The following is a 17,636-nucleotide window of genomic DNA, read 5'->3' as shown; positions in this document are numbered from 1 at the left end:
AACTTGTCTTTGGCATTAGTTCTTTCCCTGCTGTACTTTTCAAATATAGCCATTCTGTCCCAAGCACCAGGATGTGTCTATGCAATTGCTATGTCCAGAGAGCAAGGGATGCCAACTGCTGAGCCTGTTTCTCACCCTCTGGGATCATAAATTGACAGCTGTGTGATGGTCTCAGAGATGTGCCTTTTGCACACTTTCAGAAGCTGGTGGTTATCTTTGTTTCTCTGCCTCATACCCCTGCAAGACACTGGAAATTGTTGCTGGGTTACTCTGTCCTTTTTTTCTTATCTCAGGGTCTTCACCCTGTTCTTTGTCTTCCTGCCAGTCTTTTTTAAAGTCTCAGGTTGCACTTTGATTTAGGCAAAGCTTTGCTCAATATGGTCCTGCCTTGTCTTTTTTTAAGCTACTTTTCCTTACCTGAGCAAAATGTCCTATGAAACTGCATTTTAATGAGTTAGGATCCTGATGACATGCTAACCTATGTGCCACGAATCACTCTTTTCTTCCAGCAAAATTCTTCTGGGAGCTCTACATACATAAATTCCCCCTCATATTTCATTCATAGAATCACAGAATATAATCACAGAGTATCCTGAGCTGGAAGGGGCTCTAGGGGATCATTGAGTCCAATGCCTGCCCCTGCACAGGGACACAGGGCAGGGGCAGGGGAGTCCAAAGCATCACAATTTGGCATTCATATTTTCTGGAAAAATCCCTTCGCCCAGGATTTTTCTTCTGGGAAGCTGGGAAGCCTCAGAGAAAAAGGAAAACAATCATTATCTGATTTGATTCTCCTGTGCTTTGCTCCCCCTCTATTTTGATTCTTTGGAATGTGTTTGGAGATTGTTTACCAACAGTTGTTTCATTGGTTTTCTGTGAGTTATTTTGACTTATTGGCCAATCAATGCCAAGCTGTGTCGGGACTCTGGAAGGAGTCACCTTCCAGAGTTTTCATTATTATCTTTTTAGCTTTCTGTGAGTATCCTTTCTGTATTCTTTAGTATAGTTTAGTATAGCATTATTTTATATAATAAAGTATCATAAAATAACAAATTAGCCTTCTGAAGACCTGGAGTCAGATTCATCATTCCCTCCAACATTGGGGCACCCCACAAATACAATATCACACCATGTGCCAGAGAGCCTTGTCCAAGTGCTCCTGGCAATCTTGGTGCTGTGATCACTTCCATGAGAAGCCTCTTCCTTTTCCTAATACCCAGCCTAACTCCCCTGCCAGAGCTTCATGCCATTCACTGGAGTCCTATCACTGGCCACCAGAGAGATCAGCACCTGCCCCTGCACCTCCCCTTTGAGGGAGCTGTAGACCATGATTGGAGCTCCCCTCAGTCACCTCTTCTGCAGGCAGAACAAGCCAAGTGACCTCAGACCTCCCAAGACCATTGCAAAAACTTTGAGAGAGGTCTCATGATGGCAATAGAATGGTGTTTTATATAGACTTTGTTTGACATGTTTGCTGTCATAAATTCTTAGGCAGAATAGAAACTAACTAAAAAGAGAGTGATTCTTTAGACATACACTGTAACTTCCACAAGAACTGTTTGTTTGCATCTCATGGCATGTGATTTTTGCCCCTCCAAAGGAAGATGCCAAGCCCAAATATCTCTCAATTCACAGATGTAACTGAAAGAAGACTAACAGAACTGCATTTGTGTAAAGAAGAATAAATTATTCCTCAGAAAGAGAAACTGAAAAAACCTCACTGAATTTGGAATTCACAAATATGAATATATAATGCAGGCAGGGATATACTAGTCTGAATTCATATCTGGCATTAAACTCCCAGGAAAATAATGGTTTTAGCTATTCACCATTCATGAAAGAGACAGCAAAGAGAAATTCCTGCAGCCTCATTGTTAACTATCTTTAGGTGAATCTTATGGTGACTTGGAATTAACAGACTTTTTCATTCTACCATATATTATTATATAATATTAAAAAATCTGAATTAATAGTAAACTGCTTTTAAAAGAGGAGGTTTTTTTGAGCCCAGTCTAATAATGAAATGTTTAAGACTTTCAAGTCAATTACAGCATTTTGTAAAATGCTCATTTCTTTGGCAAAATCATTATAATCTCTTATATGACGTTACTGAAAATGAAGTAAATACACTCTGCTCTACAGCTTCAGTGAACACTGTGAAGGCAGAGGGAGTGGGTTGGAGACAGAGACCAGCCCTCACCTGATGTTCATGTGGCAACAGAGAGAGTTCATTCCTCCAGCCCCTCTTTAAAAAGGGAGTTTGCCTGGGTAACTCATTGATCTTTGACACCACCCAGCTCCCTGACCAGGGAGATGTCAGCAGCTTATGATGGAATGTAATTGGTTGAGGTTCCTGTCTGTCAACCCAGGGGCTGGTTGGGTTTCTTCTTTATAGCCATATTAATTGCCCAGTGCAAGCCAGTTTGTGCTGTGATATAATGTGACAAACAACATGCTGCAAAAAACCAGTTGTTTTTTCTAAAACACTGAATAATTACAATGCACCACAACATTTTGTTCAATGTGGTATAACTGATCATCTGTCTGCAACTCTAATGTAAACTGATCTTTGAGGCTATAGTAATGGTGAAAGCGCTATAAACATATCATTTGTATCATACTTGTTTTCATAAACAGTAACTCTAAGCTTCATTTAACTCTCCAGAACTTGAATTAGGTCACACAAGTACAAGCAGATCATCACATGTTGCTCTAGCATAGTTCAGACTGAAGGGTGATCTGTACTTGGCATTTTTTGGCAGCTATACACCCCACCACTGATTTCAGATTTAGAGACACATGGACTCATGTGCCAGCATGTGTCTAAATCTGAAGTCAGTGTTGAGATGTATAGCTGCCAAAAATGCCAAGTACCCCTCAAATACAAGTACCCCTCATTTGCTCTGGCCATACTTTTATAAATATCATTTTATAGTAGTGTAGCAGCCATAAGGCATAGGAGGGTCCCTTATATAATTTGTACTCGATGAACAACATATCCATTTTTAAGAATCGTGAGTGTTGCCTATATAATAATTATTGTAATAAGTGGAAAATATTCAGCTTGAGAGGGAATGACAAATGGAAGAAGAAGTTAAGGTGCCAACAGAAAATAATGAGTTTTGATGTGATTCATTCAGTTTGGGGAAATACATTAACACATTGACTTCCATCAATTTTTTTTGAACCATCAAAGAGGTTTAGAAATAAAAGAAAAATAACTGGAGAGCATAGACTATAAATTAATTTAGTGTTGAGTATTAGACTGCAGGTTTATATTTTTTCTCCTTATTCTGAGTGCCTTATTTAACTTTTATAGCACTTTCTGGGATTTCAAACTAATGTTTCTGAATTTTAATTCTTACTTGATATAGAAAGATGCTAATATTCACTGATTTTTATTTTACTGATTGAAGTTGCTAATCTATAGAGTCCAATTTCATTTTCCTTCATGAGCATTAGATCAGTGAAAAATGCAATTCAAAGTGACATGTTTATTATGTATAAGCATAAACAATGCAGACTATGAAGAAGCAGAGAATGAACCCCAGCAATCTGTGGGTATAACTATGGTGCAAACAAAATCAGAGGCTGTATTCCAAGATTTTAATATTTAGATATTTTTAAATTCTAGTAGGACAGCAGCTCTGAGACTTTAAAATGAATGGAAAACTAATAGGTTTTATACACAAGTAGAGTTGGAAATAATTACAAACTCTTATTGACACAGCAAACAGCAGTTTTTCCACTTCTTGGGTGCCTTGGGTACACTGAATAAGGGAAGCTGCAGTATAATAGTGCATTAAAAGTGACTGAGATTAGCTTTATAATAGTGTACATTATGTTACAAAGGGGAACAAAATTCAAGAGATGTTCCGTGGTTCAGTTTAATATTTCTGTATTTGAATCAACTCTGTCAGGACTTGTGTTTAGAGTATTCAAATCCTTGGATGATTTTCAGATTCCTTTCAATTTCAACTGTAATCATGCTGCTAGCTTATGTCTGAAAGATGAGGCTGAAGAGGAGAGAAAATATTAGAAATCAAGTAATGTGAGTGAAAACTGAGAAAAATATTGTGCCTTCCAGTTGACAGAAACTGTAATACAGAGACATATTCTATCTGCGTATTTTTTAATGTGTTTTGTGCTGTTTTATCAATTGGAATGTTGTATCTACAACCACATTCAGTTAAACAGTACAGATTTATCACCCGGATGATGGAATGAAAGATATATTTATTGAGAGTGTGGGAGCTGATATTGCTAAAATTAAGTTGTTGCTCACCCAGTAAAATAATAATAAAAGAAAGAAAAATGCTAGAAGAAATAATACATTTTGATTATCAGGGCTAGTACTTCCTCAGTCAACAGATTTTCCATGGAACAACATAGGTTTTCTCATCTTCCTATTTTTTTCGATTTCTGCCCTACTACACTGATGACCTGAAGCATACAAACTTTTTGAAATGTGGCTATCATGTCCTGACTGCCAAAGACCAGTGATAGAATGTGATTGGTCTTAGGAATTTGTTTTTTTAATCACAAGTCACATGTGACTTCTCAATACTTTTTTTCTCTTTCTGTTAATTAGACTTGCATATATGTAAAGCAGTTACATGCTGAGAAAAAAGAAATCAGCTTCTCACCTACATTTCTCTTTTAGACCCAAGGGCTATCAGTCTGATCAGCTCAGATGTTTAAGTTGCTTGATTTTAAACACCCATGGATCCACAAGGTACACAATAAAAAGAAAATAGCCCTATATTGACAGTCTAAATGGATCTCTGTGTTAGCTGAGGCTGTTGAAATTCAATTTCCTTTCAGTTTGTTGCTTCGTTCATGTGTGTGTGGCCCTTCTGACCAGTGAGTGACTGCAGTGCTGTTGCACACACTGTTGAAACTCTCACCAGTGGAAATCAGACTTGGTTTCCAAATCCTGGCACTGCAGTTGTATTCAGCTAAGCTCTCCCTGCCAGTCTTTTAAATTGAGTTGTTAATAGTAGCTCAAGTAACTCATAGTGTTTTGTTGAAAAAGCTTTTTTGTTTTGGTAATATAAGGATGTTAGCTGCTCTCTAAAATATCTAAATCTTTCAACCTTTGTTCTTGTTCCTTGCCACTACATGGAAGTGGGGGTTTTGCTTGTCTCAATCATGAGGTTCCTAATGTCATACATTACATCCTATGCCATGATAGCATTATGAGGGCACACATTAAAAAAAAAATACAAAAATAACTTCAGTTCCTTCCTTTCTAGAAGCCTAAAGACCAAGCTCATGCTGTTATATTTGTATGACTGAAAATCAGGGGGAAATGAATTTGTTCATAATTACTGTTGCTTTATTCCAGAGGAACTGAGTTTAAAATCAGATCTGCTTTGACAAGCAAAAGCAAGATCATGTTTTTGAATCATGGCTGGTAAATGAAAGGGGCTAAATTTTAGGAAAAGTCAAATCTATTTTGACATTAGGCAGCTGGCTTTACTGCCTTCTGAGCATTACTTTTTAGTTGTTCTGTGTTGTTTGTTTTTCTGTAAACATCTACAAACAAAAAGATAAATTCTGGCTGACAACAGTTATGAGCAATTCTGATATTTCAACTCCTAATTCATGGAATACGGTGGAAAATTTTGGAATACAAATGTGCATATTTATTTCTCATATTCTTTCATTGTCACATAATTTAGTCTGATTTATTCCATGAAAATTTTTCATTATATTTTATTTAGCAACATGCTTTTATATGAGTTTATCTCCACATTTCACTTCATTATTTTTCCCATTTGTTATATGCAACAGCACAGGACTTTGAGATTAAAATATGACCCAGGTGAAGACTTGGTTTTATCTGTGTAAGTGGTAGCAAGCTAAGTGTTTGTGGTTTTCTTTGCTGTGTGGGTGATGTGGTTTTCAGATGTTTTGCAATGCATTGCTTTTAGTCGACTATTAATAATTCATTATCTTGTCCCATTAAGCAATTTTTTTCCCACTAGAGCCAGAGGCTTGGATTTTGACACTTGTAAATCTGTTTGGAGTTCTTATGACTAATTAATTCAAAATTTGAACCTAGTTCTGAGGACCTCAGTTGTAAGTCCCAGATATGAATTTAGGGCTTGCTTTGTGTAAACATTTCACCTTAACCAAAAAAATTCTCATCTTATCAGAATATACCTCACATGATTTATAGGGGAATTGACTCTGCAAATGCTGGGTAAAACACTGTGCAGGTACTCTGCAAAAACTTCCTTGTGCAGATACATTGAACCATATTGAGTCTCCTGACTCAGTCCTGGGACACTTGGAAGACACAGCAGATCAGATCCTTATTCAATATTTTTCAGCCTGATTAATATAGTTCTGTTTGTATCTTCCACAATGAAGTACCTTCATCTGTTTTGTCCGTTTTTTATGAGAAAAGGTACAGAAGAAAAATTTAAACCTGAATACTACCAGGCTGATGTTTGAAATGTGGAGGCACATGTTTTTCATTAAAATAGGTTATTCCAAGCCCTTCACTTTTTTGTATTTTTGTAAGTGACAAGGAAAAGAAAATATATTTGAATTATCTAATCACATTCACAAATTATTTCATTTTTAAGCTCAGCTTCTTAGCAGCAATTTGTCACTGTAGGAAACAGTTATCTTCCAAGACCATGGCTGGCCAGGAAATGTCTGGTATAGAGTGTTTTGGTTTCTTGCCATGTAGGTAGGTGTGCATGGTTTTGATATTGGAAACATTTTTCAATATCATGGAACCCAGACTATGGAGGGTGCATGCATAGTTTGAAACAGAGAGAATTAATCTCCTGTCTTGTTTCAGCAGGTAAGTTATAGCTGAAGGGACAATAACATTCAACAATCTAATCTGTGTGAAGTGAAATGCTAATGTCTTGTGCCATTTGAACAACATTCACTGAATGTCACATCAAATTGTCTTGTCAAAGCAAGGCAAGAAGGATCTAACTGATGCCTTTGTCAAAATCTGAGCCCTTGACCTCTTGCTGTTTTGTCTTCTTAGGAATGCAGGTGCTGGAGTGGAATGGCATCCCCTTGACTGGGAAAACTTATGAAGAGGTTCAGAGCATTATTATTCAGCAGAGTGGGGAAGCAGAAATATGTGTAAGACTGTGAGTTTTTCCCCATCTTTCTGTTACCATTTCTTTTTGGCTTTTCATGGCTTTTGTTTCTTTTAAACTTTTTTAATTTTAATTTACAGTTGTTAAGGTGGAACCTTTGTTAGCACAAAACATCAATGGAATAATAAGCAAGAATTCACTGTGACTGTGGGAGATCCTTTTATTCTGTTTTTCTCTTAAAGTCAGAATGAGAGATAAACTGAATCAGATGCTAGTAATTATGCTTTTATAAACAATGATAACTCCATTGTCAGGCCACAATCTCCTCTCATGACAAACATACAGTTCACTGAATTTACTGATGTTAGAAAAAGAAGGTAATATAGTAATACCTGGACTTCTAGTGAAATCTGCATCCTTTAGATAAAAGTCATTTAAGCATCATGAGAAATGCATACACTTGCATTAAATCCATTAAAGATTTCACCTTAAAAGAAGCTTTTCTTCTCAGCTCTTTAACAGCATTGCAAATATATATCAGCTAAGGAGGGACCATGCTTGGGAGCTGCTTTCTGTCATGAACCACTATTCATTTACCTACTTAATACAATAATGAGGGTATGAGGAAAGAGTTTCTTTTGTCTCAGGCTTCCACTTGCTTTCTTTAGGGACCTGAACATGCTCTCGGACTCTGAGAATCCCCAGCACCTGGAGCTGCATGAGCCAGTAAGGGCAGGTGAGAGACAAGAAGTTGCTTTGATGTTGTAGGGCTGGATAGCAGCTGAAAATTGGATGTGATATAAGCTAGTATGTTAGTATGGCAAGCTCTGATGTTACATCCCAAATATTTCCATGGGTAGAAAGGCAACCATGCCTTATATAAAAAGGCAAGACAAGGGGATTCAGTGCACCCACAGCAAGTTTGCAGACAACCCTAACCAGGGCAGGAGTGTTGATCTGCTGGAGGGTAGGAAGGCCCTGCAGAGGAGTCTGGGCAGGCTGGATTGAAGAGCCAAGGCCAATTGCATGAGATTCATCAAGACAAAATGTCAGGTCCTGTACCTGGGTCACAACAACCCCAGGCAGCCCTACAGGCTGGGGGCAGAGGGGCTGGAGAGCTGCCCAGAGGAAAAGTACCTGTGGGTTCTGGGTACTGTGAGGTTTACATGTGATATGTTGTTGTCCTTTTTCCTTCTTTTGCCCCTAAAGTTCACTTTGCCCTGGGTTTGCACCTGAGTCAGTACCTGGCCAAGGAGTTGCTGGTGTCCCCAGGACCTCATCTGCCATCCTGTGTCCAAACCTTCTGCTGCCACCCCAGGCCTCTGCTCCTGTAAACTGCTTTATTAATCTGGAGTCATAAATACTTCAGTCTGCTCAGTGCAATTACAGCTGTGCCTTTCTAGAGCAAAATGATGAAGAGTGGGCACTATACAAGGTGAAGTGTAACTCAGACAAATTTAGGTTATAGTCATCTGGTCATTAGACAGTTGCAGCCAGAGAGGCTAAAACAGAGCTCCCAGCAAACTGCAGCAAGTCCAGATAACACACAGGTCCTAAGGCCTATGTTCATAGAACTGTAGAATTGTCAGTGTTGAAAAAACTCAATGAAAATACCTGTTAGCTTAATACAAGGTTTGTGCCTGTTATAAGTGACAAAAACCCAGTACTTACTGGATACAGGGATGCAGTAGCAAGTATTCAGTTTTGTCATGTGAGTTCTGTGATGGCAGTGCTTTTGGGGGGATTTCCTGCTGTTCAGTCAATACCAAACTGCAGGCTTCAGTCATTGTATCAGTCATATCTAAGCTAACTTTGAATCAACATCCACACTTACTAGTGATGCAGCCCCCCAGCAAGCTCAGGGCAGATTAAGATTGCTTCACTTACCCTTCTGTGGGTCTGCTCTGGGTTCTGTGGTTTTGTGGCTGCTCTTTTATCAACCAGAACCTCAATTACCTGGATTGAATCCTCCATTTTCTAACCATGTAAAATTTCCTAGCTATTAATATATTTACTATCAAGCTACCTTTAGTTAAAAATTGATGTTATTGATAGTAATTGAAAGCAAAGACTAAGTATGACAGAGCTTTGAAGCAGAGCTACCCACATTAAAAAAAAAAACCCAAAACAAAAACACCAAAAAGCATTGAAAGACACTGAAATCAGTTTTGGAAAGGACAAAAACTAGAATAAACCAGCTTTTTTATTAATGAAGAAAACTCAAAATGGACGGAACAGAAATAAAAGAAAATTTTTCCATTCTTGCAGGCATGTTTCCTCCTAGTCTGGCAATCTTATAGAGGTTTCTAAGTTGGAACAACTCTGTAGAGTTATTGCCATTACCTCTGAGGTTTGGCAGACTGTTTGTGCTTTAGAAAGGAGCAATCTCCATTTTCTCTGAGAGAAAAATGAATTAGCCAAGCAGGCAGGAGAAAGCTGAAGTTTTGTTTTAAACCTCTTCTACTTCTGAGAACCTGGGACCCAAGCTGTGCCTAGCATCCTTTTAACTCTATTCAGTCTAGCAGATATGAAACTTACTTGACTTCATTTCTGTGTTAAATAGAAATTGCTGTCTCCAAAGGGTAAATTCCTCCCACTCATTCCTGGTCATCAGGGAGGGCAATCAGACTCCTACTACAGATGCCTCACAAAGGTGTGAGTAATGTAGGAAAGATGAATCAGGGCTTTCAGCCTTCATTTGTTTACATTTTTTCTTCTGTGAATAATTTGTGGTAGTAAAGTTTTGAGGCTTTTTTCTCTACATTTTTGTGTAAATTATCTCAGGAGCAGTTCTGTTCAATATCCACTTGATTTTAAAAAAGTTTAAATGAGATTTAAACCTTTTACAAGAAAGTTCAGATACTTAGTGAAAATGGACCAGTTTCAAACAATGAGTGATAGCACAGGCCAGTCTTTAAAACTGTAATTTGCTCCAGTTTGATTCAAAATTATCAGCCAGGCTTGTTTTTCTTCACCTAGAAGTACCTTCTCAGAAAGCTTCTTAGGTAAAGAGCACTAGTAAGTAGCACTAGCACACAAAGATTGGAATTGGGATGTTGATGCTGTGGGAGAGATGCTGATTTTCCATAGGATGCCTTTTGATTGTTCAAAGTATACAGGCAGATGACATGAAAACTTGTAAGGATTGCTTTGCTGTCCCTGTACCATGGCAAGATGTCTCTGGATGTGCTGGCTGTTATCAATGCAAAGCTCTCTTGCTTTAATCCAGTAGATAAAGCAAAGTCCCCAGGGGTTGATCCCAAGCAGCTGGCTGCAGAGCTCCAAAAGGTTTCCCTGCAGCAGTCGCCTCTGGTTGCTACTTCAGGAGTGGAAAAGGGATCTCATGTCCACTCTGGAACCACTTCTGCCACCTCCAGTGCTGTTCCCAGCCCTGGTCAGCCTGGTTCTCCCTCCGTGAGCAAAAAGCGCCACAGCAGCAAGGTAAGAAATCTACAAGTTGTGGAGCAAGGACATTGTGATGACAGGAAGAAACTGCCTCTTTACCTCCTTTAGTGCAGCAAGAAATCCCAGCACATCTTGAGAAACTCATTTCCTGGATAACAGTGATATCACTGTTAAGATATTGAATCTGGACATATAGAAAGATTACATGATTTATCCAAGAGATTTTTCCCTCTCTAAAAAAAACCAAAACAAAACAACTTAATATCATTGTTTTTAAACAAAATAACTACCCTTTACAGCCTTTGTTGCTCTTGCTTTTTAAGTGCATCCTACATGGGGGTGAGGTACTTTGTCCACTAAAGAAGCTGATATCGCTGGGACTATAATTTTTCCTCTCTGTACTACACTGCTGCTCAAAGTGCCACAAGCTATGAATAATCATAGCAATATTGATGTCATAGCAATGTCTCTGAAAGCCAGGGAAAGATTGAAAACAAAATTTACCATTTAAAGGTGTTTTGTCATTAGCTAATTCCTGTGAACTTGCCAAGCATAATTTCTCATTTTCTTTGCCACATCCTTTCCATTCCTCAGCTGAAGTTCTTGTGCATCTGCGCACCTAAAAAGGGAAGAGTGGGAATTTAGTAGCATTTTTTCACAGTTAAAACTGAAAACTAGATCATAAAGTCATCTGTCACATTTTTGCATTTTGTGTCAAAAAAGTCAAGACCTGAAGTGAAACTCAGTTCTTTGAAGACTGAATTTGCTTAAGCAATTTGCAAGACTGCTGATGGCTATCCTGACTATCCAGCTTCTGACTCACTTACAAAGCTTCACATTGCAAAGTGCTTTCTAAACATTTTTACTCTGCACCTTTATTCATTTTTGGGACTGTCAGGTTCCTACTGCATTATAGTTATGGTTTTAGTTTTGTGCTGTTGAAACTATGTCTGTGATTTGGACAGATGAGTTAGGTACTGCACAAACCAGAACCAGCAAATGGTATCTGCTCATTTCAGACAGTTCTTTGATATGCCAACATAACTTTCATGTGAGAGGAAACACAAAAATAAAAATCTTTTTCATCCAGCAATTCAGTACAAACTGGGAAGATATTTATTGATCAGTTTTATTTTGGATAGTAATTCTGTCTTGCCACAATGCCCATAAACTTTCTACAAACTAATTCAGGTGTGTGATGCAGAAGTTAAATCCATATGCCAATATTTACTGGATCTAACTTCAGGGATGTGGCAGAATTGCTTAATCCTTAGGTCAATAGTTAGATTCACTACAGAATACTCTGGACATTGTATGCATTTACATATGAGCTTGTTTGCCATGTTCATGGTTTTTGCAACTGAGAATAATAAGTTTCTGAAGTACAGTTCCTGGGTGAAACCTGCCATCAGAGTGCAGGCACTGCATGCAGAGAGCAGGGCCCTTAGTGCACATGCCACCAGCTACACTGAAATGTGGATGTCACATTTGGTGGGATGAATCACACTCCTAAATTTACAGTGTATGGAGATCAATGAGCCCTTGCTGTGCAGTATATCCTGGAGATGTGCCCCATTCTGTCTGCTAGAGGAGACTGGGTTCCCAGCTTTGGCACTGTAGCAGGTCACCTAAAGTTAGATGCATAAATTTAATTTCCTGTTTCACAGAGGATTTAGGATTCTTTTATGAAAATTCAGCTCTAGGCTTATAAAGATGAAACAAAAATTTGTTAGAACTAATGCCTTTATGTAGGAGATGCAAAAGTCAGAACTAGTCAGGTAAATATCTGAAACATTCTTTGCTTATTTGTGAAAATCATGTTGAGAGGGATTTCTTTCATAACAATCATAGCTCTTGTTGACTTGTATAGCTTCTGTTCATTGACTTCAGGCCAAGTTTCTAATGGTGTTGAGCTCTGTTAGAAGAAAAAGCTCATCCTTTCTGGAACTGCTCTTTGCCTTGGGCTGACAGCATTTCTGGCAGGCTGCAGCCCTGCCAAAGTATCATGACAGACTAAATATCCAAACTGCCTACCTCTTGTTTTTGCAACTGTTTTCATTTTCAGCAAGTACTTTTAAAAGGATGTTTGTATAGAATATACACTCTAGAAATGCTGTTGTAGTCTCTGCCATATTCTGCAGTGCCAATTTTCTCATATTTATTGTTACTACAGAAGGTGATAGTGCCTCGTGCATCAAAGCCTTGCTTTAACCAGTTTCACTTCATGGTCATCACTGAGCAGGTGTGATGGCCTTACAAAGCACCATATTTTACACAGGGTGTGTGAGTGCATGTAGGAATATCAACAGTAATTAGACAGAAATTGATTAGCCATCACAGGAGAGATTTAACCCTTGGAAGCCTTGAGCTGACAATATCTTGTGAAGACCTGTTTCTTTTTATTGTGTAAATGCATTATCATTGTATGGTGAAGATTGCATCCAGGATATAAATGACCTATAGAAACATTTAATATGAAGAATGGAGTAGTTTTTTTTCCCTAAATCCTCAGATCCTTTAGTGACTCTGAAAGTCAACTGTGAAATACTTTTCCTCTTTGCAAATTAATCCTCACTGAGGCCATGATAAAGGAAAATACTCTTTGGCATCTCTGCCTCTCAGTATGGATCCAGCTTCAAAGCTAGCCCTGCTCTGAGCTGGGGGTTAGACCAGATGGCCTTGAGAGGTATCTTTCAGCCTAAATTATTCATGTTTCTTTAAAATATATGGGTAATTTTTCATTATCAGTTTTAGATCTGCTGACATCAGAGAAAACAGAATATTTTATGGATTGAATCATGGTCTTGTAAATAATACAGTGATTCAACAATGATATAGAAACATAAGATTGCACATTTATTTTTACAGAGTCCACTTTACAAACTACAGCTTAACACCTTCAGAAGTCTCAATACAAATTCATCATGCCCCTTCCTTTCTCTATGAACTCCTCCTACATTATCCATACTCATACAATCCATATTACATGACATTTGGAGTGAACACACTCATTATTCTTGCTATTCCAGCTCATGAAAAATGAGAGCATTTAGACTATCTGGCAGTGATTTTGTAGCCACAGCACAGCTAGCTCCATGTTATTTTTGGTGGTGTCAGTATTGTCAGTGCTAGTACAGCCTGAGGTCAAAACTATTAAGTATAATAAAATCCCTTTGTAGAGGTAAAGTATGAGAAATACAAGCCATTTATGGCCTACTTTGAAAGATTGCATGATCCTCAGGTAGCTCCCTGCCTTTGGCAAAATCAGTGAAATTAACTCTCTGAATAGTCTTGTCAAGGACCTAACAAGTTTTAGGAGTATTTTGCTGTCAATCTAAAAATTTCATTTCAGATTTAGAACATTTTATAGACTACTGCTAACTTATTTTAGCTGCTGGATGAATCAAACTTCTTTAAAAGATTTGTAAGGTACTAAGAGAAGCTGATTATAAGATTTTTCATGAGAATTATGTTTTGGATGCAAATGCATTTACAGACAAATCAAGTTTTATTTAGTTTTGAGGTTTTTGTTTTGGTTTGGGTTTGTTTGTTCGTTTGTTTGTTTTTCTGGTAAAGCTTGTGCATAAGGCAACAAGACAGTGAATATACCCTTATAAGAGGCAGATTTGGGCTGGTTTTCTCCTGTGTTTTCATTGTGATTGTGTTTAGCTGGGATTTTTCTGGTTAGTTCTGATCTGTAGATCTGACTGATTGAGAGGATGTTTCTTCAACACAAACCTGAAAAGTGCAGTGCATCACCTCAACTTCATTCTGTGGTGCAGGAAATGTGGGCACTTCATTGGCCTAATTTAAAGCAGTTGATGTCCAACACCTTAAAAGAGCCTTGAAGGGTTTTCTTGGGGTGTCTGGCAGCACAAAAGAGGCAGGTGGTTTTTACTCTTCTAGGAAAGAGATAGAAATACAAATTACATGGAATAATGTCAGGCAGCTGCTCACATCTGGAGGAATAGGAAATGACAGCTTCCAGACCAGTCTCCTGAGAACAGTAGGTTTGTCCTTGTTTGCACCATTTGTTTTCTGCTGCATCAACCAAGGAAGCAGATGTGGAGAGAATACAAAAATATTCAAATCCTACTGCTAAAACAGAGCTTTCTTGCTTGACTGATGGCTTACAGATTAGAGGTTGGTCCAGAGTGGCTCAAGGCCACCAGCATTTAACAGAACAGCAAATTTTTGTGAGTTCAGAATTCTAATGAAGTGGTGATATTATTTTCCACAAACAAACAGGAGGGAAAAAATGGCAGAGAGAAACATTAAGGATTCTATTGCTTTTTTGTCAAAAACTTAGACAAATGTAATGATAAAGGAGAGAGGAAAGCAAGGACAGAAAATTTAAATTTCATGTCACAGAAAGTGTGGGGAGGAATTTGAAGTGTTGCAGCTGAATTGACTATCAGAAGACACAGAATAAAGTAAAAGAGGTTTTTATGAGGTGCCTTGCAATTGTGTAATCCACTTAATACTCATCACTTAGTTTTAGTACCATTTTCACTCTTTTGACCCACTTTCACCTAAACTCAATTTAAATTAATGCAACTTTTGCCTTTCTCTGCCTTTCTCATACTGACAGAAATATATGGCTGTGTTTATGTGGCATGGTCCCTTCTTTCTCTTGGCAGCATTCATGTTTGTTAGGCAGGGTTAATGCCATGTGTTTTTTTCTCCCCATGCCTCCTTGTCTGCTCAGACTGTAAAGGTTTGGTGTTGAAGTTATTTGATTCTGTACCTGCATTAAAGCTGATCAAAATGGCTGGGCTGGACTTTAAGTGCTGTTGAAATACATAACCATTAGTTTTGACTGTGACAACTGGAGACAGTTTTTTAAAAAGTTTGTGGCAATGCAGCAGTATAAGCTCCATCTGTTAAAAAAGTTAACTTTGAAAATCTATTTATTTTTAATCTGGCAGCCCACGGAAACTACAAAGTCTGCTTCCCATCCAATCACTGGAGAAATACAGGTAAATGTGGAGTTTCTGCTGTGTAGATTGTTGTTGATACTGGTTGTTTTTTCTTTGAAATAAGTTTGCAGAAAAATATCTCCATTAATTTATTCTTATTCAACTCCAATCCCTTAAAATGTCACTAACGTAAGTCAGTGCTTGATTTTGTACCTGTCTTCAACGTTGGATTATGAAATACAACCAGAAGAATGGAAAACACTGCTGTTCCCAAAGGGACTAAAAGGATAGTTAAATTCATTCTAATCCTTAATCATTGGCCACTTCTTGTGGTTTTTCCTTAGAAATTCCCAGTCTGTTTACATTGAAGTAAGAATTGCTGTGAATTTCTTATAGCTCAGTGTATTTATTTCCATGCCATACCAAGTTTGTGGTTATCCCTTATGTAAATTGACTTTAACCTTTTAAAACACTCAAAAGAGAACAGCAGAACAACTGAAGCCTAACTTCCTATAGATTTCTGGGGAGTTTTTCCCCTTTGATTAATCTCTTCTATATTAGCACTAAGAGTCTTTCCATAGTATTGTAACATCCTCGTCATACCTGTCCTCCAGGTAGATAGGATGTGTGTAATTAATACTCAATAAACTGGCTACTGCTGAGAATAATATCAAGGGCTCAAATTTCCTTTGCTTTTTCCTGATTGGAATATGGAATATTTCCATTTTTTTTTCAAGGTCCAGTGTGACGATCTAGCATCTCATTCTAGTCAGGAGAGACACAGAAACTTCTGGAATGTGTTTATTTGGAGGGAACACAAAGGTCTAAAAAATTTAATCAAAGGGTTTAGGAGATATTGAATCACTCAGAAACTAAAAGTAACAAATAACCCTACTGTGTTTTAATGCCTTCAATAGCTTCAAATCAACTACGACAAACACCTTGGCAACCTCATCATCCACGTCCTTCAGGCAAGAAACCTTGCTCCCAGAGACAACAATGGCTACTCCGACCCCTTTGTTAAAGTTTATCTTCTTCCAGGGAGGGGGTAAGTGTAGGACAAATTTTAACTTGAATTTTCTTTTTGTTTACGTTTGTTACATGGCATTAATAAACAGAACCAAGAGTTATTGCTATAGAAAATCCAGGTTCAACACCAGCAAAAATGGTGGATTTTTAATACAGAGTCAGATCCTATTCCCAGGAGAATATACATATTTTGCTAATGACCTTAGGAAATTTATGATCATTCCTGTAGGTACATGTTTGTTGGTTCTTTTTGTGTTGCCTTTTAAAAATTACAATGCATGTAAAAATATTTAAAATAACAACAGTCTCAATGAAAATGTACTAAATAGATGCAATACTTTCTATAATACAGAGAGATGCATGTTAAGTCTAGCATTGAATGGTTGCTTCATCTCAAAACAATCTCAATTTAGGATTGATTTGCAAAAAAACAAAATTAAAGTACCTAAGATAGATTTAAGGTTGCAATATAATAAAAAAGCCAAGAAATACTCGTCAGAAAATAAATTTCTCCATCTGTATTTTATGGAGATTTTTTTTTTTTTAAGAGTGAAGATATGGTTTTAGAAATACTGATAATTTTATATTTAATGACTATACAAGTCACAAATCACTTTTTCACAGATCATTGATTTTTTTACCTCTGTATTTACAAATAGCTCATTATTACTACCTTTAAAAGATATGTTTCTGTATCAGCAATATTATAATTATTCTTTTGCCCTAATGTTACAGAATGTCATATGTATATGGAGAATGCATAAGAATACATGGTTATAATAATGCTGCTGGCTTCAGTGGCACAATGGATATATTAAAATTAAGCTGATGGATCAGACTCTATATTGCAAAGACAGATTTGTGGAAACTCCCCTGCTTGTGTAATAATGCTCATACTAAAAGACTCTTAGGATAGAGCAATGCAAATAAAAATCTGTATTTCTGTTCTACTCAAACTAGCAGGAAAATGGATGCTCAGGTCACAGCTCACCATTTGGCATATGAGCAAGCACCACTAAATGCATGAGTGGTACAAATAAAGCCAAACATTTCCTTTTGTGGCTTGCTAATTTCAGCTATACAGTATTCAATATTGTTCAGTAGCACTGAGCTAAAAACTGTTGCTGAATGTAAGGGGAAGAGGTGCTTAAGCTTGAGAAGTTTTTAAATGCACATAAGGGTCTCATAAAATTTTTGTCAAATCACTCAG

At 37.5% G+C, this 17,636-nt stretch overlaps 1 protein-coding gene across 9 annotated transcripts in view; it reads left to right on the top strand.

Annotated features, from left to right (window-relative positions):
• PCLO (piccolo presynaptic cytomatrix protein) overlaps positions 1–17,636 on the top strand; it is a 323,553-nt gene that overhangs the window by 230,537 nt on the left and 75,380 nt on the right. For 5 of the 9 annotated variants that reach the window (XM_071424030.1, XM_071424027.1, XM_071424026.1 and 2 more), the window contains exons 11-15: positions 7,016–7,124; positions 7,742–7,809; positions 10,303–10,514; positions 15,407–15,457; positions 16,315–16,445. In XM_071424030.1, the coding sequence (XP_071280131.1) occupies positions 7,016–7,124; positions 7,742–7,809; positions 10,303–10,514; positions 15,407–15,457; positions 16,315–16,445 (571 nt within the window). Of the gene's footprint in view, positions 1–7,015; positions 7,125–7,741; positions 7,810–10,302; positions 10,515–15,406; positions 15,458–16,314; positions 16,446–17,636 lie in introns of those variants that run through there. The other 4 variants (XM_071424028.1, XM_071424025.1, XM_071424032.1 and 1 more) reach the window with 3 other exon arrangements.

Source organism: Agelaius tricolor, unplaced genomic scaffold, assembly GCF_023055355.1.
Source record: "Agelaius tricolor isolate 1412-34295 unplaced genomic scaffold, bAgeTri1.0.p SCAF_3, whole genome shotgun sequence".
NCBI lineage: Eukaryota > Metazoa > Chordata > Aves > Passeriformes > Icteridae > Agelaius > Agelaius tricolor.
The sequence above is the reverse complement of the archived record's forward strand: the minus strand, read 5'-3'. Positions and strand labels throughout refer to the sequence as shown.